This window comes from Zootermopsis nevadensis, unplaced genomic scaffold (assembly GCF_977971745.1).
Source record: "Zootermopsis nevadensis isolate Lab colony 2312 unplaced genomic scaffold, Znev_1.0 Znev_ptg000009l, whole genome shotgun sequence".
Taxonomy (NCBI): domain Eukaryota; kingdom Metazoa; phylum Arthropoda; class Insecta; order Blattodea; family Termopsidae; genus Zootermopsis; species Zootermopsis nevadensis.
In genome coordinates, this window is record NW_028259141.1 from 6,901,849 (window position 1) to 6,923,667 (window position 21,819).

The 21,819-nt window shown below is 35.6% G+C and overlaps 2 protein-coding genes across 3 annotated transcripts; both read right to left on the minus strand.

The window, feature by feature from the left end:
• Positions 1 to 2,740: 2,740 nt before the first annotated feature.
• Positions 2,741 to 9,843, minus strand: LOC110826901 (serine/threonine-protein phosphatase PP1-gamma catalytic subunit B). The gene is made up of 7 exons (XM_022058007.2): positions 9,635 to 9,843; positions 9,215 to 9,346; positions 8,871 to 9,101; positions 7,684 to 7,898; positions 5,300 to 5,413; positions 4,654 to 4,797; positions 2,741 to 4,120 (listed from the first exon to the last, which is right to left on the minus strand). Exons 1-7 carry the CDS (start codon positions 9,687 to 9,689, stop codon positions 4,025 to 4,027), a joined length of 987 nt encoding a protein of 328 aa, XP_021913699.1. The 5' UTR covers positions 9,690 to 9,843; the 3' UTR covers positions 2,741 to 4,024.
• Positions 9,844 to 10,383: 540 nt separating this feature from the next.
• Positions 10,384 to 21,373, minus strand: Tes (testin LIM domain protein). 2 transcript variants are annotated; one of them, XM_022058006.2, is made up of 12 exons: positions 21,033 to 21,373; positions 20,250 to 20,338; positions 19,098 to 19,222; positions 18,424 to 18,554; positions 17,645 to 17,799; positions 16,825 to 16,885; positions 15,207 to 16,569; positions 14,176 to 14,330; positions 13,592 to 13,696; positions 12,575 to 12,733; positions 11,396 to 11,443; positions 11,085 to 11,218 (listed from the first exon to the last, which is right to left on the minus strand). In XM_022058006.2, exons 1-11 carry the CDS (start codon positions 21,099 to 21,101, stop codon positions 11,441 to 11,443), a joined length of 2,415 nt encoding a protein of 804 aa, XP_021913698.2. In that variant the 5' UTR covers positions 21,102 to 21,373; the 3' UTR covers positions 11,085 to 11,218; positions 11,396 to 11,440. The 2 variants fall into 2 exon arrangements, with proteins under 2 accessions (XP_021913697.2, XP_021913698.2); XM_022058005.2 differs by lacking the exon at positions 11,396 to 11,443 and having other exon boundaries at positions 10,384 to 11,218.
• Between the last annotated feature and the right edge of the window lie 446 nt (positions 21,374 to 21,819).

A 21,819-nucleotide genomic window follows, 5' to 3' on the forward strand; every position in this document is an offset into this window, starting at 1 on the left:
TTTGTAGGTTTTTATTCCTTTGAAGTCTGCGCTTTAACAATAACTCTGCACTTTGTATCTGGGCTTTACTGCACAGATGGCCTTAGTTTGACACTGCGAATGATTATGGTTCATAAAATGAAAAGTAAGAAGCAGTTTTGGGGTTCTCCAAGATCCTAAACTAGCTTTTGCCAGAAAAGACCAAGGCAAGATTTGAATTGAAGATATCCTTAGCCCTTCACTGTACCACTTACATCTAATGCACCATAACACCATCATGGCAGTTAAACTAACATATTCTTACATACCAAACTATTCTGCATTAACTTATTTATTTAGAGTTCTGTCTGACAACAGGTCCATATGAACAGGATCCTTCCATCCTTTTCTCGGACTGGGACCTTTTCATATACGTTCTTGGCAGATGATCCAGAAGTGGTTTGCCATTGCCTCCTTGTGTGTGTGAATGGAGTAATTGTTGGGATGCCACGGAGAAACCGGGGAAGCCCCCGGAGGAAAACTCCGTGTTGCCTGGACCACGGCCTTTCCCAACACAAGTTATAAATTCGGGCACCGCCGGGAATCGAACCCGAGACCCCAGGATTACTATGGAAGATAAATACATTTCCACTGTGTTACACTGCATAGATAGAGCAAATAATTAATGCAACATAAACTTTCCCAAGAAAGTAATCTGTCTGGCATGCAGTCAACTTACCAAAATATGTGCAAGTGCACTGATGACAGCACCAGATGTCCCATCCCTAGTGTGAACTTCAATAACTATCAATCAGCCAAAGTGGTTAGCTATTGTTGTTTCTCATCAAATTCATAAACAAATTTTGGACTCCAGTTTCTTCTCTGAATATTTCATTCTCAATCCAATCCTTTCTTATTCTTCTCCAAATACTTCTAAGAAATTTCATATCCACTGCTTTTATATTTGTACAGGTCCATGATTCAGTGTTAAATTTACTTCATAGCTTTCAGTTCCGTATTATTCCTCTTATAAATCGACAGACTAATTTGCATTTTTCTATTGGTCTTCTTTCCCCTCTGAAATTCACTTCACAAATATATAAATTTGTCCACATCTTTAACTGACATGTCAAGAACTCTTGTAGGAAAATGTGTCTAGGTTTCTTGATATCCGCAATGACAGTCATATCCTTATTCCTTTACAGAAAGTTCCACCAATTTAGGTTCTCTTCAGTTTACTTTCAATCTTTAAGACACCATGTGCAACCAGTTAACATTGTGATCACACATTACTACTATGAATATGGTATATGTGCCAACATTGAGAAAACTGCCAGACATGTCTATAGAGTGCACAAGAATCACAATATAGTCCTCATTGTTTTATACAGCTTTTCACGTTCATAATTTCCATGATCATTCATCACCTCTAATACAATACTGTGCACTAGAAATTCCTGTTATGTACCCATTTATGAAGCAATGTAGCATCAAGTCAACCTTATGCTATTCAAGGTCAGGATGAGCCTGTTCTGGCTTGAATAACATAATACAAAAAGCCACTTGCACCCCACTTCGCTATAACTGACAATAATTGCAGTTACAGCGGGTCATTAATACTTGTTTGTAAATATACTTACCTAAAAGTACTGCTAGGCCATATGAAATCAGAAATTGACTTATAGATAAGGGCAGTGCTTTACATATCAAGAGTTACTATTACAATTGGTCTTTTCTTAAAGAGAAAAAATACTAATTTTGGAGACAAAAATTCTAAAAATTCAATTTTGTCCTTAGAAATAATATTATTAATGGTCTGGGAAGACTGAGATAGACAGAGGAGTTTAGCTGCCAGACAAACCACTTAAGTTAAGAAATAGAAGAAAGGGATTTATGCCTGTACTGTAGGTCTCCTGGCCACATTTTAATGGTACCAGCATGCTGCTACAACATACAACCAACTGGACTGAAAATAAGCCATAAAGCATGGCTGATGAAAGTCAAGTTGATTTTCATTTTGACAGATCCAACAACATGCACATTAGTTTTTATATTTTGAACAGCAAATTATAACTGTTATAAAAGTAGACGAACCCTTCAAAACTGATTTTAAAAGCGTATTCATTGAGAAATGTACATGAACAGTTTTTAATTAAAGCATACAGATAAACACAAAACCACAAGACTACACAACACAACAACCCAGAAGACAATCTTCATACTCACCACTGTGAAAACCTCAAATCTTACAACACATTCATAGCTTTAAAACCACTGGCAATTTCAAAACCAACTCATTTTATACCTGACATACTCTACTTTTTTCTTTCATCAAATGTCAACAGCAATAAATCTGCACTGGTAAAGAAAGCACAAATTCTGTATTATCACATAACTTACAACATGAATGGGGAAGAAATTGAATATTCTCTAATGAAAGAAATATGACAAATACACAATTCTGAATATTACACTACCTGCTACATTATAAAGTCCACTCCATGAATCACCATAAACAGGAATAAAATGGGTGCTACTTTCTACACTTCTTGCACAAATTTCATTGCTGAGCTGAGATTCACACTGCTCCACTTGGTAGTCATTCTTTTCAAGTCTTAAGATATAGATGAACAAATTTACAGTAACATTTGCAACATTAACCATAATGTTCCTGGAATAATATATTATAAAATTGGTCCTTTGATTGTATCTGAGGAATTACTCTTTGGAATGTGTTAATGGGGAAATACCAATGAAAAATGAGCAAACACTAACACTTGCATCATTTCTAAAATATTTTATTAGGCTAAAACATGAAAGGAGAAAAATAAACTATGACTCTACCCTAGAGATGTATCAGATGCTGAATTATTTACAAGAATTCATATTTACCCTAATTTTATGTATAAAGTAACATAAATGTCCCAAGGGTAGAGATGGAATTAATGGAAGGATTGGCATTAACAAAGTTTCACCCACCCACCCTCCTCAAAATCATGTTTTCAGCAGTTTCACCTGGCAAGATGCAATGAATAATGTCAAACAACTTTTTTACATCTTTCTTATATCCTATGTGGGAGACGTGACTGAATGAATGGACATTAATAAGGGGCATACTACAACAGTAATAACTTACAAACACATTTACGATACTTCCATGGACGAAAGATAAAGCAGATTAATGTACTACCATTCATGAATTATACACCCCTGCAATGATAGTATTAAGTAAATCACATGACTAACTTAGGTGCAGTGTTCAAATGCTGGTGGGCAGGACAAGGTCATGGGTAAAGAGGCAGCCACTTTTCAGAGCCTGACCACTGAAACACTATTACCATATTTTCTCACAACATTCACTGTTATTGAATAACCAAAATTCCATCATTATACTGTTGTTCTTAACAACTGTGTGATATTTAAAGTTATTTTTTGAAGTCCGTAGATCTAACTATCATATGGTCAACAGAATATCTTTTACATACCTGAAACACAAACCACACAACAGGCTTCTAATTGGACCAAAGGATGATGATTTGAGAAAATATGGTATTCTCATTGCTTAATACACTAAGATCAATCACACTATAGTATTATATTTCTCAGGTGCAGATTCACGTAATTTGTCCCACAGGTCTGCAGGCATCAACTGGCCACTGCAGTCAAGTGCACAACACAAAAAGGAAAGGACAACACAATAAAAATACAAAGCTCAATGATCAAATAGCCACATAATTAAAAAAGAACAAAGAATATGTCCCCCCCCCCCTCAAAGAAACATCACAGTCAAAGAAAACAAATTTTGGCATCTCGTCACTGATATTTCACTCAATTACTCATACACAGCTTAAAAGAAAGTATCTTTTTCCTCTCAGAGTTATGACAATCGAAACTTAGTGAAGTAATGTTATTAAGTTATGCTGCTATGTACGAACTGCTGACCCAATGAGCAGAGGTCAGCGCTATTTGCTTGATGTTGCTGTGGCAGCGTGTCATCTTGACTGTTACACAGAGGAGTGGAGCTTGGTACGCAACCAACAAATGAAGCCCACACCTATGCAATAGCTCACTTCTTCTTGTTCTTGTTAGTGGCACCACGAGGGGGTGTCACTGGACGTCCAGCATTGAGGCCACCATATGCAAACTTGCGCTTATCAGCCGGCTAACAACAAAATAAAGATTCTTGAAAACTCTTGATGTGCATCAGAAGATAGATGAATATTAACAGATTAAAACATTATCCATTACCTAATGGCAGATGTTAGCACGAGAGAACTTACCTCCACTTTCACAAAATCAATTCAGAAAATACTCTTACCATATGCCTCAGCCTTGGTGACATCTGATACAGAATCTTCATGTGATTCAGTAAGCCTTTCTCATCACAAGCATATGTTGAGGTAGTCACTAAATCATTTTATTTATATACATTAATCTGATTCATTTAAATAAAAATAATGTTAGTTAATAAATGTACATTTTTTTAAACAAATGTAGATGATTGTCCTCTATGAACAAAAATAAACAGATATTGAGGATGCAGTATCTGTCCATCTGCATCTTTGAAACAACACATCAGATTTGGTATAGACCCCAAATAGTAGATTTGTCACATACAAAAAAACTCAGACAAACCTCAGTGTGTACATCAGCACTCATGCCTGTAAAGTAAGTCAAGATCACTGTTAACATTACCTTAAGTATCTGGAAGGAGCACATAAGTGTTTCATCCACAGACATCATGGCACCAGCATTGTCGAACTCACCACAATAGTTGGGTGCTGAGAAAAGTGTGACCAACTGCCGTTTGGCAAAGAATTCGTAACCATCTTCCACAACCTGAAATATTAACAAATATTTTAAATGTCTTAGCCAGTAAGCAGTCTTGCTAGAAACAGTAATATGAATTACTATAAAAATTAAATGAATGACAGGATCACTTCTGTATTTATATATCCTATCGCACGGTCAATTTACTTTTAAGTTATTTACTTACACAATTTCAACTACAAAGGTCATTGTGTCAAATGAGATGAAATGACGATATTGGAATGTGGCAAGATTTTAAAAGAGATACTTTCATGGCATCTGCCAGAAGAGAACAAGGAAAACTACAATCAGCCAGTATACCAACTGTGTTTTAACTTTACAAAGATAAATATAAAAATTACAACATGGCAGACAAACCTTTTCCAAAACCATTCAGTATTATGTTCTATGGAGTGTTATAAGCCAACATAATATCATTCCACGAGCCTATAAATGCTTGACCCCACACAATTTTCTATTAGCAAAAATAATTTGGCAATATAAAATGTACCATACGTCCAATTCATCTTACCTGATGTGCTCTGCAAATCAAATCAAAGTCATGTTTATGCAAAAACTTGGCAACAACCTCTGCACCAAATGTGAAAGACACGCCTCGGTCATTTTCGCCCCAACCCATTGTATCCTGCCAAGTAAAAAAAGTGAAGATATTCATTTGTAAGCAAAATTACGTGAAACAGACAGAATCAGAAGACATGAATGAAAGAATAACTAATAGGACACCCATCTAGAATAAAGATGACAGCTGGACATCAATGCAGAAGTACCCTTGATGTAAAAAATGCAAAGTATGTAAAAACACAATTTTGGGATAACAGAGATATTACAGCTATTTCATTTATACTAAAAATTTCTTCATAGCACAAACAAAAAATATTTACTTCTATAAACGAATTATATGTCATATTTTTATTTGGAAAGTACTCAATAAATCCATATACACAAAAAACTGAGATTTTTGGAACCATGGGTGAAAGAAAACATCTATGGGGTGTACAACCACCAATTCAAAAGTTAATGTTAGCCTGAGTTTAGCTAAGATAAAACACTTGAAATCAGACTTATGAAAGCTGCAAAATTATGCTACTTTGGGTTACCATTCTCATTAATATGTATGACTCTGGTATTTTGTGTTGTATAAAGGTACAAAGAAGGACAAGAAAGATCAGAGTCTTTTGTTCAAAGTACTGTTTCAACTCTCTGAATGTTAATACTATTAAGATGTGTGGATAAACTTAAAGAGAAAAGGTAGCATACAGTACTTTAAGATATTAACAGATTACTGATTGTGTCAATCTACTAAAGCCATGTCAAAAACCCATCAAGGAAATATCTTACCATGATATAAACATCTACCATAGAATGTAATGTTCGCGACTGTAATCTTGAGACTTGTGGGGTGAGGAAGTGTGGTGAAGGAGGAAAGATTGCATATGCTATGCATTAGCTTTTAACGCTTTGATTTCCTGCATTCCTTGCAAGTCTCAAGACTACAGTAGCGAACAATACCGTAAGTAGATTAATGGAAAAAGAGGATGCAGAACCAGTAGTCAGGTTGTACCACTATATTTTCAATAATGATTTCATCCACCCAAGAGTGAAATGTAATTATTAGGACAATGTAAAAGCAGAATTATGATTAAATGCTAAAAAAGACAAATTCATTAAAGTAATTCACAGAAATAAACTAGTGCATGAAAATAACTCAACAACTCCTCAAGTCATATAAAACCAATGCCAACCCCACAGATGCAATTGGCTTCAATCTGTAGCAATGCCAATTCCTTGGCTCACATGTCCAGTAGCATAAAAGAAAGCAGTGGGCAGTTTGGTAAACATATCATAAAAACATGAAGAACTTCTTTGTTCATCTGGAATAAGAGGGCAAGTATCTTTCTGTTGAAAATACAACATGTGGTAACCACAACATATGCAACATCAGCAGGGATGACATATGGGACATTACATGGGCGAGGAAAACTGTAACTGCCTATTTATACTAATTCCAGGCTTAAGCAGAATACATACTTTTCATTTCTCCATTTTCCCACAAGCACATTCACTCACCCTATACTTTCAAAAGCTTAATCAAAGAATAGCCTACTATCTTTATGGAACCTGTTGGTTCATCACCGTGTTCATAAAAGCCTGTTACTGTCCCACAAGTACACACAATTATGAAATTCACAGAAACACATTTCCACTTATTTAACCAAAGAATAAAACCATGACAAAAGTGCCATGCATATGGAACTTAAGTTGGGATGACATTATAAATCCATAAATCCAATGTCTCTGCAGCCCATATCGGGCCTTGGCCTCCACCCATGTGGCAGGTTTCTTCGTATCAAAGTGTGAATCTGTGAGTAGTGAGTGACCAGCCCACTGACTCTGCACAATTTCTACTCAAACCTGATTTGACTGCCAGAGTCATCTAGCAGTCAGAAAACTATTTGGGTGAGAAATGGCCGCTGTTGAATTTTGCTTACGAAACATCTCATATCATGCTTGTAAGGTCTTTTCTACGACATGGGACCGCCAGCTTTACTTCCCCTCCGAAGAAAGTTATGCTACCGATTTTTATCACCCTTAAAAATCCATCGACCTCAGCCAAGATTGAACCCACAAACCTTGGGTCTAGTGGCGAGAACGCTAACCACTAGTCCACCAAGGGTGACGACATTATGAATTTCCATACACAATACTAATAACTTAACAACAATGGTTACTTGCAAATACAGTACAATAATCAGGTATTTATTCCTACCACATTAGTTACTTTTTATTCAAAGCAACTGTAAAACACATTTCTAAGATGTTTCATGAACCCTCATTCATCATTGCAATGACACAAAAACAAAAAGCATTCCTTTTGGTACATTAATATTACAATACCTTGTCAGGATCTGACCACAACAGATCACACAAAAGTCCCTGATCTGGAACATCGGTTGGCCTCATAATTCGTCGAATCTGTTCCATACTTTGTAGGTCCGGACTTAGGCCACCATGACAACAAAAGATCTTTTCATCAACAATTGCTGCTACTGGGAGGCAGTTAAAACAATCTGTAAATGTTTTCCAGAGCTTGATATTATACCGCCGCTTGCCTGCAAACAAATACCAATAAAATGTATTATTTACATATAAAGATCACTGTTCAGTAGTCACTGCACCAAAGAATAGAGTTACAGGCAGGTAACCCCAGGCTTTTACAAATAACCTTACTATGCACTATTACCTTTCCCACTGTCAAAAGCCTATTCCTTTTCTATTTAGGGTGAACACAAGTTTGCTTCAAGTAGCAAACAAAACTACAAGCCTTTAATGCAATGCAAATTAATGTACACTGATTGTCATAATTCCTTAATTGGTTTGTTATTTCTATAGTTTTGGATATTATTAATAAGCTGTGCTAAAAATGGTAGGTCACTCAATTAACTAAGGCTGGAACTGCATTTACCCTCCAAGCACAAATTATTTTATCAAGATTTGTTAATTGAAATATTCAGAACTGTTTATTGTTCTGAATCACATTTAAATTTTAGGGAAAAACTGTACTGAATTTGTATTTTTACAAGCAGCTGTAAAAAAAAGGAGGAATAGTATAAAAAGAGGAAAATTTTCAGAAGCCCAAACGCATTAGAAAGTAACAATTTCATGTTGCCAGAAGCAACATGATTCTATATTATGTTATAGAACTAACTCTAGGCACCCAAAGTTTATTAAATACACCAACAATACAAGTGATGAACAAGTAAATAACAAGGTGAAGGTAGTAAGAATGTCAATGTTCTGTTGACATCAATGTCTGCCAGATCTCTCGAGGGATATTGGGGAAACAAGAAATTGATCATAACAGAGTATTGAAAATACATAGTAACTGACCATAAAACGTTTAGGATATCTACAATGATTGTTTTGCACACAAAACAGCAGTAAAGAAATCATATCTTGTCTCATATCTAAATCAATGTCCACAGTGTACATTCAGTAATTGGATCCGTTGGTTTAATCACAGACAAAACATGCTTACTTAATTGTAACATTAAACAAGGCAAATTAATCATACAAAGACTTACATTCATCATAGAAGCCATATATCCTATTTATGCTTGCACATTCATGGTTACCCCTTAGCAAAAAGAAATTCTCTGGATATTTGATCTTGTATGCAAGCAGAAGACAAATTGTCTCAAGTGACTGCTTTCCTCTGTCCACATAGTCTCCAAGAAACAAGTAGTTGGACTCAGGAGGAAATCCTCCATATTCAAATAGCCGGAGTAAGTCATAATACTGGCCATGAATGTCACCTGAAACATTTGTAAAGAACTGATAGCCTCATATATACAAACAGACTTACAAAAAGAAAGTAACAGAACCCTGTGGTACAAAAATTCACACAATTATGGGTTTATTTACATACCACATATTTTCAGAGGAGCTTCTAATTCCAGAAGAATCGGTTGGGAAAGAAATATTTCACGAGACTTCAAGCACAAACCTCGGATCTCACTTTCCGTTAACTGGACATTTTTCCCGGGCCTTGCACCACGGACTGAAGATAGAAAAGCATTGCATGCCTCAAGTGATAAAATACAGAGTGGCCTATGTAGCCATTTATTTACAAAACAATAAACAAAATGTATACTTTCAAAAACAGAAATTATAAAACAAGAATTACTATGGAAAAAACAATACTCAGTCAAGATGTTCTAATATCATTTTCATGCCCACCAAGGCCAAAATGTACACATTTTTACTGGGACGCATTTACAAATAACGGGTGGAAGTTGAGTTGTCACCAAATCCGAATGTAAACCAACAAATTGAACTATATTTTTACCTTCTAATAACCGTGCTATAATACTATCAATATTCAATTTATCTGTTTCAGCCATCAGATCTTTAAATATTAAACTGAATAAATTTATTTGTTTGCACTAATACTTTACGATGCTACAGTTACAGTACGATTGAAAATTCCCAGTAAACCAATTGATTCAGCACTATAAATGGAGGCCCTTTTCCAGTTGGACTGTAAAGTGACGTCAGACTGCGTACTTTCCATTGCTACTGTTGGGGGCTACAAACGTTGGCTCATGGTCATGACAATCCGTGATTACAAGCGTTCCTCACCGAAATTAATTTTGTCCTAAAGAAAATCAGCTTTCATGGCGTGTTTATTTAGATTAACATGTATATCTTGTTAATAAGTAATTTAATAGGCTGTGAATATAATGATTCTCATGAATAACTGTACAGACCGACAGCTGGCTTCCAGTAAAACAGATTACGACTACCTGATAGCTGTCAAATATGGAAACGGTAAACATGTGGAACAAAATGAATGTGCTCTCTGTTGGTATGTTTATGATATACACATACACACATTACTAATTGAACATCCCTCGTTGATTCATTATGCACAGCTTTCAAATTAATGCTAAATACAAATTTTAAATTCAGCAAAAGAAGTGACCAAAACAAAAGAAGCATAAACCCTTACTTACACTGTGCTATGTTGCTGCCATCCCTTAATTAAAAAAAACAGGACTTTACCATACATCTATTTTAGCATATTAAATACATTAATGAGGCTAAAAAGACTGCATATATTTCTTACAATACAGTACAGATAAACCCTGGTAAATTAAAGAAATGAGTGTCTGAAATTATCCACACATTTAATTTAAAATGGTACATGCTGCATTAGCAGTAAAAATAAGAATAAATTGCTAGGTTATTAATATGATAAAAAAATATATTATTCTCACTATTGATATAAAAATTACTTTCTTTATATAATAGTCATGCAGAGTTCAAAAGCTTGTACACACTTAAAAGTACATATAAAGTCTTACATGGAATAGGTGTCTTTGTATTTAACTATTAAATACATAATTAAAATAATATGGCTGCTTCTTGTCTACAATTTGTAATGGGATGTTCTTAATGGCACTACCAAACAATATTAAACCTATTATATAACAGCATAGTAAATAAAACAGAAGAAATATTTCTTCTGCCATACAACAGTTGATAAAAAATAGTAATACATACCAGTATTTAGTATTTAAAAATAGATGCCACATTAAAGAATATAGTAATATATGTCTAAATGCTTACATTTTAAATAATGCGAAACTGTGTAATTGTATATATATAAAAAATCTAAAAATACAATTCATTTCTTATATACATTAAAAAAATTGTTAAGTTACATTTTTTAAGGTCAAATCTATATAGCAGCTTGGGCACACTCCTTGCTGCAGAAAGGCTGCTCATTTCTTACAAGGAACTTGCCACCTAGCAATGATTTGTAGCACTGAGAGCAGCAAAAACATTCAGGCAACACATGCCAGCTCAAATCCTTCCATCCCACACGCTGATCTCCAGCTGCTATTTTCAACTTACAAGTGTGACAACTCTGAAATAAGAAAATGCTATGAGTACAAAATGTATATATGTTCATACATACAGAAAATAAAACATTTTTGGCAACTCAATGATAAACCTCGTCTCTCAACGTGATATCACTGGAAAAAATAAGCCGGTAACAGCAAAAGAAAAAAACACAAATTCTTGTCCTTATTAAGATTCATACCTGTGTTTGAAGATTTCCAGCACCAATATTTTTTATAAACACCAGCTACTAAAGGCAGCATGAAATAAGAAAGAGTGCAGTCAATTTTAATACCTTCCATTCCAAATTCCTTTCATAATATTCAATTTTACTGCTTTATTAGCATTCTTGGAACAATATACACTATCAACTACATCCCCGAACATTCCTTTTCAATGCAAAGAATGTACCAACATTAATGTGAGTCTCCAAACACATATACATAAAGTCATAAAGGTTTTTGTTGAATTTGCAAGTGCACAACAAATAATTATTATGACTGCTATGTAACATTGGCAGAGTGTATTACTTTTATAACCAGAACCTGGTTGCATGGGCCAATCCAATATGCAGTTAAGTCATGTTAGTCTCACAAGTCTTATGAATAAAAAGACACAATTTAAAGTAGCATTAAAAAGGTACTTAAATACACACTTGTTTTACTCTGCTGATGTATTTCTAATGTTTGAAAATTACTCAAAAAATGTTTTTTAAGGTTTTCCTGCCTTAGTATAGTACAAATAGGTAGTATAATTTATTTGCTGTAAATGTGTGGATTTATATAAAACAGTTCATTAGTTTATGTGAAAAATTTATAATAGCTTGAATTGCACTTGTACACAGGTACTGTAATTTTTATGACTTATTCCACATCATCATATTGTCACCTGATCAACTTGTGGATCCAAGGAATGCAATAATATGTATGTATTAGGTATGTCATATGCTGAAGAAAGTGTTTCATGCAAAAGGCTTCTTGCTCATTAACACACAGTAAAAAACTACCTTGGTTCATTCTCCATCATGTTATCAGACAAAGAGAATACTTTGTTTCTTTAGTGAAACTCATGTTAACACTGAATTTAGTATGCATTGCACTAATACTGCTAATGAATTTAATAAGTACACATAAAGTTTTAAGTCTTTCTATGGGAAGAGTACACAAGACACAACAGATGATGTAAGGGAAGAGACATAACATTTTGAAGACCAATGATGATATGACTTTGACTTCTAATCAAATATGTTGCTCTGTGATGGAAATAAATTTACAAAAACTCATATATTAACAAATGGACTCAAAGACATAAGTTACGAAAATCAGTGAATATCAGACACTTTATCATGCTGATAAACACTGTTGTAACAACAATCTCTTACCTTGCCATATTTCTTCTGGAAACACTCCAGACACACAGGCTGGTTATCCTTCGGAATGTATTGCTTCCCACCGAGAGGTGTATCACATTCATAGCAACAGAAATGCTTTACATGAAATGCATTACCTTCTGCACATGTATACTCTTTTACAAAGATCAACTGTGAATAAAAAACACAATGAATAACCTTAAATAGATTAAAGTTTCATCTTAGCTGGATGCCAGTTCTAATGAACATCAAAGAAAAAAAAGGTCAACCTGTCAATCACTTCGAGGATTAAAAAATTAAATCCGTGGCGTAACAGCTCCAGAGAGCCAAAGCCAACTAGCTTGACTGCTGGCCTCACGTTCACATGCCTAAGCAGAGGTGAACGATCATTCAACCAGATATAGGGTGACGTGTGGTCAGCACGACGAACCCCCAGCCAGTGCTAGTTTTCCTGACCGGATTACGCTACTTATTGTAGCTCCCCAATTTCCTCACGATGTTGGGCTGGCATCGGTCCCATACACTAGCCAAAAGCTCATGAGAAAATGTCTTTTCCCCCCAGACTCGAACCAGCACGCATTCCGTATCGCTGGTCCGAAGCATGACGCCTCAGACCGCGCGGCTACGGCGCAGGACTATCATTTCGAGGACACAAATTGAATATATGACGTGGCCTTCTTAGCAGACAGTTCTGGTACCTAAATAAATCAAATAACAAACGTGAGAACTTGTAAGTGAATTCCTTATTGGCTGCTCTGTGTACAAGATTAACATTCTATTTACAGTTTTGAATACCAACACTTGTCACTTTGCAAACTAACAGAAAAATACTCCACTGATACAAGAGAAACAGTAAGCAGTATGCCAGTCACCTAAATTCATCTTTTTTTTATACTTCTACTGCACAAAAATGTACTATTACATTTATTATCTTAAGATATGTATAATCACTTTATTTACCCAAGTTATATTCAAAATCCCATAGTTACCTCTCAGTTTGATTGGTATAATAAAATAAATCGTACATACTTCATCACAAGCAAAGCACCGAGGAATGTTCAGCAGTTCTGCATAATGACGGCCACAATAAACATCACCTTTATGGTAGAAGTAGATTAAATCCACCAGCAATTCCTATGTAACAAACAATATACAACATCAGGGAAGAGTTTTGAGAATAAAATGAACAGAAAACACCTGAAGAAGCAACCACTAAAAACATTCTTTTGCTGGGACAATTTCTTGGAAAAATCAACGACTGCTTCCTCCAATATCATAGTCAGCAAACCTTTCACAATCATCTTTACATCTTAACACTAAATATCTGCAGATGATCTTAAATAAGCCAGAAAATAAATGTGCATGACAATCATCACACACAGCTGTTTCCATTTATATCACTCTGTGAAGTTATTTCCACTCTTGGTTATTCATCTTCCTCTCCAACTGCAAAAATCTAGGCATATTACATCTTATATTTCTGCACCCTGTTCTATCCTTCAAATAGCATGTCTTCATTTTATAACTGGGTTAAAAGTTAACCTTAATATTAGCATTTTTTATTTTTAAAATATATTCTAACTGTATTACCATTAGCTGACAAATGCACTCACCTCACATGTACAGCACACAAAACATTGTGGATGCCAAGCTGCTTGTTTGCCCGCTCGTTCTGCCAACACCGCAACTTCACCTGCTATTATTGTTCTATTACATTTATGACAATTCAAATGGTACTCTTCAAGTTGAGATGATCCATTTCCTAGCCCTGTCATAATAATGAGAAACATCCATAACATCATAAATATCATGAGAAAATAACAACATAAAAGTAATTTTGGATACCAAAATATTAGTATAAACTGAAGACATACAGCACACTAAAGGTTAAAAGATGTGCCAGACTTCTTACTGGGCTCAGATGACATTACACTTTTCTTTTTATGAACATGAAGCTGCCCCACCACTTATCTATACCAGTGGCTGCCAAATTTATTCACTCCAGAAATACCTACCTTAAAAAGGTTAGATAGAATATGTGAAAACTTCTAAAATATTTTTCTTCAAATTCTGTCCCTTAGAAGAGTCTGTCTCCTTAAAGACACCCAATTGGCTTTTCCCAAACCCAGACAGCTAATCCTTTACTCATTTTTTCACATATAATTTCCCTTAGAAAAGTAAAGAAAGCTGCTTTGATTTTTGCCTTTCAAACTGTACTGGGATACTGGGAACGACCCATTCTTCAAGTGCCTGAGCACTGCGGGTCACAACTTTTTTTAGTTGGCTCGATCTGTAGACATTCGGTAGAACTCCTTGGACGAGGGATTGGCCCATTGCAAGGCCTCTACCTGTACACAGGACAGCATAACACAGAAAAGTACAGACAAACATCCATGGCTTGATTGGGATTTGAACCCATGGTCGCAGCGACCAAGCAGCACAAGGCCCGCGCCTCAGACCACGCGGCCACTGTAGCATAATAAAAAAAGGTAATTTGTCTATACAAGAAAGAAAAGCCATCAGTGTTGTTTCTGGAGGATTTATCTTGTTTGTCATTTTGTTGTTGGAAAGATTCCTGATTGATGAGACCAAGAAACATTGCAAATGTATTATATTAAAATTTATATGAAAAAAATGCTTATACCTGTCAGCTGCTGAAGTTTTCCTGTAAGTTCTTGTTCTATACATTCAGGTTCAGGTCCTTCCTGGTTTACCAGATGACCCTGCTGCATCACAAGAGCAGACTTGGGCAAGGAATCTCCAGCAATAGGTACAGAATGTGCTACTTGTTCCAAAATGTTTGTTGAGTAAGGCAAAAACTTTGCATCTTGAGGAATACTTAAATCCCCTACCTGTGGAAAACTAGGAACATTATTTGGACACTGAGGAAGAGAACTGACTTTTGGTACATTATGAATGCCACTGTTTATGGGGCTAGAATGTAAAGAAGACTTCTGCCCCGAACATGCTGAAGAATATGCAACATTGTATGGATACTGTTCTGCAGACATGCCCCTGTCTTGCTGGAAATTACCACCGACATCAGCTTGCTGTAGATGCGTAAGTTTTGCATTATCACTGGGCACTTGAAAAATATCAGTACCATCACCATGACTTTGAATTGTGGTAATGCATTCATCCTGAATAAAGTTACCATTTCCATGTAACAGATTTGAAAGTGATTCAGTGCTCTGTGGATTCTTTGTTTTTGTATTTGCTGAAAATAATACACCTGCTGGGTGTCTGGAAGCTGTAATAACTCCATCTCTTGCAACATGTTTATTTTCCCCAGGAACATTATTTTCTGTGATTGAGCCAAATGGGGACATTTGTTCACTTGGTGTGGCTTGATCAGATACTTCCCTTGCATTGTCCAATGCTTTTGAATGCTGACTAACAAGTCCAACAGGTATTTGTGTGGAAAAGGCAATCTCATGAGCCTGTTGTTCTGATACAAATGTCCCATCCCTAGCATGTGTATGGCTAGGCTGTCCAACAGACACGTGAGTGGGAAAAGGCACGTTTATATATTGCTTTCCATCTTCAGCAGCCACTGCAGCAATGACGTCTCCAAATGTTTGAGCAACATGTCTACCAGGTAGTTCTGTGGAATACTGTACACCTTGGTTGGAATGATCTGCTGTTGAAGAAGCCAAATAATGAGCCTGTTGATCAGCAACAACTGGGGCATCAAAATAACCAACATGGCGGGGATGAGGAAAGAATGCGCTTGGCGTCTTTAAACCCAAGTTTGTGACATTTGAAGGAAGGGAATCAGAAAGAGGGGGTGGGGGAAAGCTATCTGAATAATTTTTGTCATAATTTTGTGGAGCAAAAGGACGTGGGAGTGGAAGTGAAGACAAGGACCTGAGGGACTGAGCAGACTGTGAAGTTGCTATTTTAATGGGTTTACTCTCTCCTGTCACAGATGACTGAGCTACTGTAAGGGACTGATGTTGAGTCGGTCCTGAATAAGGCACTCGTTGTTCAGTGTAAAGAACAGGAACCTGTGTAAGAGAAAGTTAAAACACTGAATTTACTGTTATACATCAGTTACACATGAAAATGAGTTTACAACAATCACATAAACATCTAGTTATGTACTCTCCACTATGAAAGTTTAAACCACCTCTCTTTCTGCTAATATAAGGAGATGGTTGAATTAAAACAATTCTGACGAGGAATTATCTTTGTGGACCTTAAAATTAAAAACCTTTATGTAACTATAAGGCAAATTAAATATTGCTGTAAATTTTAAATACCTTCGTCACTCGACCTTGTCCAACAACATTGTTCTTCAAATTTTCCAAATATTGCTGAAGCCTGAAACATAACATACACATCAAAACTGAATTTTACTTTCGAAAATAAAATAGCAAATCAGAGTTCTTAAGCAAAAAGTTCCAAAATTGCTCTCAAATATTCAGACATGATTCTACTGTTATATTGAAAAATTTTCAACTTCTCTTCAGGTTGCAGCAAAATTACATCAATATTACTTCCTATAAGCAAGCTTCTCAAGCTGAGAGAAACTATCCATCCACAGACATTGAGCACACACTCAAAGCAGTGCGCTTTGAAAGTCTACATGGTTTGAACAAAATAGGCTGCAAATGCAAAACAAACTTTCTAAGGTAGAAAAGATCTGGAGGGGAAACAAATGACACTCATGGTCTTGCTACTCAATGGGGAAGAAGGGAAGAAATACTAATGTAATTAAGGAAGACACTGTCCAACAGACAAGATGGAAAGTAGTAGTGATATATTTTACACGTCTTGCTGTCTGGCAACAGGAAAGAACAGTGCAATTTAAGGAGTCTCACAGACTTATTTACTGGTGGCAGAAATGGGATTTACCCCAGAGTGGATGGGGAAGCCTTCATCATGTGAACTGAAGTTCTGTCCAAAGAACATCTACTCAGACCATGAAGGAGAAAATCATATGTTCTCATAGCAGTGAAGAAGTGTACTTGTAGCTAGTAACAACAATTTGGATGAGCATGCTGCCTCCCTCTTCATAGCTGAAGAAGGCAGCATGCACAATTCACAAATTTCATACCTTTAATTCACTTACATACTAACCCTTTAATCTCATCTGGAGTAAGACCATGGCACTTGGAAGCATCTATATCATGTAAAGGTACTTGTTTCTCTAACTGTTGGCGTCGATATAGTGCACCGTCACTCCCTGATATTGGAAGCTTAGAAGAAGGTAATTGGAGCATATATTGTGCTGCCTGCAGATGGAAAGCAACACTATCAGTACACTTCAATGTCAAGACTAGGTATACTGGAATAACAAAAATACATTCGTATTCACATCAGTGATCTCCAATTTCCTACTAGCAATTTTCCTTGCATTGAAATTACTAATTTGAAGATTAATTAAGACCATGACAAAGATTTTTCTTTCAAAAGTTCATGGTTATTCAGCTGATCAAGAAACACCCTACTTTACAGAACCTGAAAGTTTATTAACATTTTCAGAACAATGCACTGCTGGACTTTATCCTCAGCCAGTTAGCTTCATAGACTTCAAATTTTCATGGTGCTGAAAATGTGGACACACACACAAAACTGGCACAGGTTTTTCTGCAAGCCCTTCAGTTTTCCCCTGTCAATAGCATTCAACAGCCATTCCATATTCACTCACGTATCATATAGAAGCTAGACAATAGGCATGCTAGTAGGTGCAGTTCCATACAGACCTATTCTCCCCTCTCTACAATAATAACAATAACAATAACAAACACAAAATTGTCCTTAATCATTAAGGAGCAAAAAAAATCTTACCACACACACTCAGTCAGGAAAAACTGTATACATAATTTTCACATGTTTTTAAAATGACTGCAACTTACCACATCCTCAGAAACATCAGGTGGAACCCAATCAAATGCAATGCTTTTACTTCCAGTAGAATTAGAATTTCTGCTGGAAATGCCTGAATTCGGAACACTTACTGATGTTTCGGGCACCTTGATGTTTAGAACTAAGAGAAAAAGAATGAAGGCATTTACAGCTATTCCAGGCTTTGCATCTGTCACTGTTTCTGAACTACAAACAATGAAGACAACTGTCTTCTGGGTTGTTGCACTGTAAAGTCTGAAAGAAGTTAAACAGTTTTTAAATGCTTGCTGTCTCCATCATCATGGCAGCAAACACCACTGAAACATCAGTAAACTGTTTACAACTAAATTGTTTAACTTCACATTCTACAAACATCTTATCCATTTAAAATAAATTTTCAGTTAAAATTTCCTTTATTCCTGTCTTTTTACCTTAGACTGCTTATGGCTGTTTTATTGCAAATATCTGATAGACAGTACAAATGACGGAATATGCAAACACAAATTAAATATACTTGGAGTATAATTACAGAAATATTTCAATTCTTTAAAACAAACCATTACAATATTTGGAGGAATGCAAGAGAGACAGATTAATTCATGCCAGGTGCAGCATCTGGTACTTTGTTTGTGGATTGTTTGCTATCAGATAACTTAATTTATAGAATTAAACACTTTTAACTTACATGCACCTATGTGTTTCTTCTTTCCAGTGCCACTATTGGCAAAGAGGATTTCAAATTGTTCATAACCCTCATCATCTCTCACATCATGTTCTTCCTTCTTGCATTTGCAGTTGCGGCACAGTTTTCTGCAAAGTCACAACACTCATAACAAAGACAGTGCAGTAGGATAAGCCTGAATCTTCTAACCTCAGTCAAACTTCATCCAATACAGAAAACCAAACAGTTACTGTGTAAGTCTAATTAAAAGCAAAATATATTTATATAAAGAAAATTTGAAGTATAAAATACATACTGTCAGAAGCACGTGAATTTAAAATGAATTTCAAAGTTCCAGTAATTCTATACAAATAAATCTTTATTTTGTTACTACCATTTATTAAAAATTTATTCTCTTGAACTCCTTTCTTACAGAAAGACTAGAAATATACATTATGGCAGAACATTCATACAAATATTTTCCTGCAGTACAACAGAATAATTGAACTATTTAAACATATAAAATATGACCACAGGGTGGCTAATATGTAAACCTCTATTTCAGATTTTATTATGTGTATTCATGTCAGTAGATTCTGAATGTCATGTGCATCAATCCATGTGTCTATTGTCAAACACATCCTGTAATACAATAAGGGTGCTTGTTCAAAATTTCCGAAAAGTTTCTTTGCCCAAGTATTCACTTCTACACCCCCAGAAAATGACATGATATTACTAACATACCTTTAAGAATGAACTAATGATGCATAAAAGCATTGGAGCCACAATTCATGCACCATGAACAATAAAATTTGAAACCCACTTTAACCAACAGAGGCAGCAGAACAATAACACCTATTGCATACATTCAGTAAGTACCCAGTTACAATACCTGAGACTAGCTATTCTGATTGATGATTCTCACAAACATCTTTCCCTCCAGGCAAATACCTTAAAACCTCATACTTTACAAGAGTACAACAGCATCTGAACTGAGTTGTCAATTGTGAATTGACTGATTCCTAGTAAATTTATTAAAACTGCCAAGAATCACAAACAATTCACACTGTACAACCCTAAGAGACAAACCCATACATATTTTAGAAATGGCATGCCCATTAGGTCCATCACTCAACTTCTAAGATGAATACATTCTACTAATCTCCAGAAATTTACCTCCAAAAATGTAGATCTAAACCTGGACAAGCATCTCCACAGCTCAGACAAGGTGCACCTGCTCCAATTTCATGTGCCAAACGATGAGGCTGCAGATATAGAACGTAGGTCTTCATATTTCTGATCATATAAATTACTGCATATATTGAAAATTTCACTCTCGCTCGGATCTCATGGTTAGAATGCTGAATTATAACCCACAAGAAGGGATATAAATACGGATATGATAAACTACTATTATGATTCCCATTCACCTGATCGGAGTGGAATGCATTTTAAAACAACATGTATATGTTCTACATCTCAAACCACTGAAAGTGTCCAACAAAATCACGCACTACCAATTAAATATACTATTCATGCAGTTAGCCTTGCAATGAATATCAAATCCACATGTAAAATAAGAAGTTATGGAAAGATTAATTTATGATGCTACTTCCTTCAAATGCACTAATTTATACAGTAAGACAACAACAAATTAAGAATTATGAGCCATTATTAGTCATACATTTGATGCTTGGTAAGATCGGTTTAAATTGATATAGGATTTGTGACTTTCGCGGCGAGTACAATCAAAATCTTCTCGGGCAATCAGCCGCACCGACGTTTCGGGAACCAACTCTGTCCCCATCATCAGGGTTCTGATGTGACTCACATCAGAACGTCGGTTTACTACGGTAACCGGCTGATAGCCCAAGAAGATATAATTGATTGGTTTAAATTGATACCTAATACCTTACCCAAATACTGATTCTAAATGTTGGAACAATTAATTATACTCACTCTCTTTTTCTTACTTTCCAACAATAACATCCATTCTGGGGTTTTTGGTGTTTCCTCCGAAGTGTTCATTTTTTTGTTGAGCAAAAGCAATTGTAATACAATTTTATTTAGTCTGCATAACAGTGTGTCTTATGTGACATTACTGATTTCCTCAACCAACTGTATGCATGGACATTATTTAAAACCACTATGTGGCAATATAAATTCTTCTCTCCGTCCTACGGACGAAAGAAACTACTAACCAGCAAAACCCAAATAACCACAAATCAGAACTACGTATAACTAAAAGTAACAGTATAAAGTCTGTCTATTCCATAGATAACACATCAACGCCCATCTACACAAACCTCACTCCCGACACCATCTCCTCGTAGTACAGTTAGTGACGTTAATAGTCACGTCCACACTAAATGGTACTTCTACGATCTATGTATTGTCTGTGCTTACAGTGTTCATAAGCAACTTGCAAATTCAAAGAGAGTTTATTCTGCTCACACCAGATAGTAATATCCATGACACAAACATCTCATAATGGCATGATACTTTTGTTGCAAATTAAACGAGAGACCAAATCAGGCTATGTCCTAATCCATGAAAAAAGACTAAGAAGAATTAAATTATCCTGTTGCCTTGACATTATTCATATTATATGTGGAAGGCATAAAATGATGAATTTGACCAAATATGGAGTTATATCTTTCAGCTATTCTCTTCTATGTGCTGACATACGTTTATCACCAGTGATAAGTTTAAGGTTGGGTTCGGTTGGTGATGCGCTTGGCAGAGA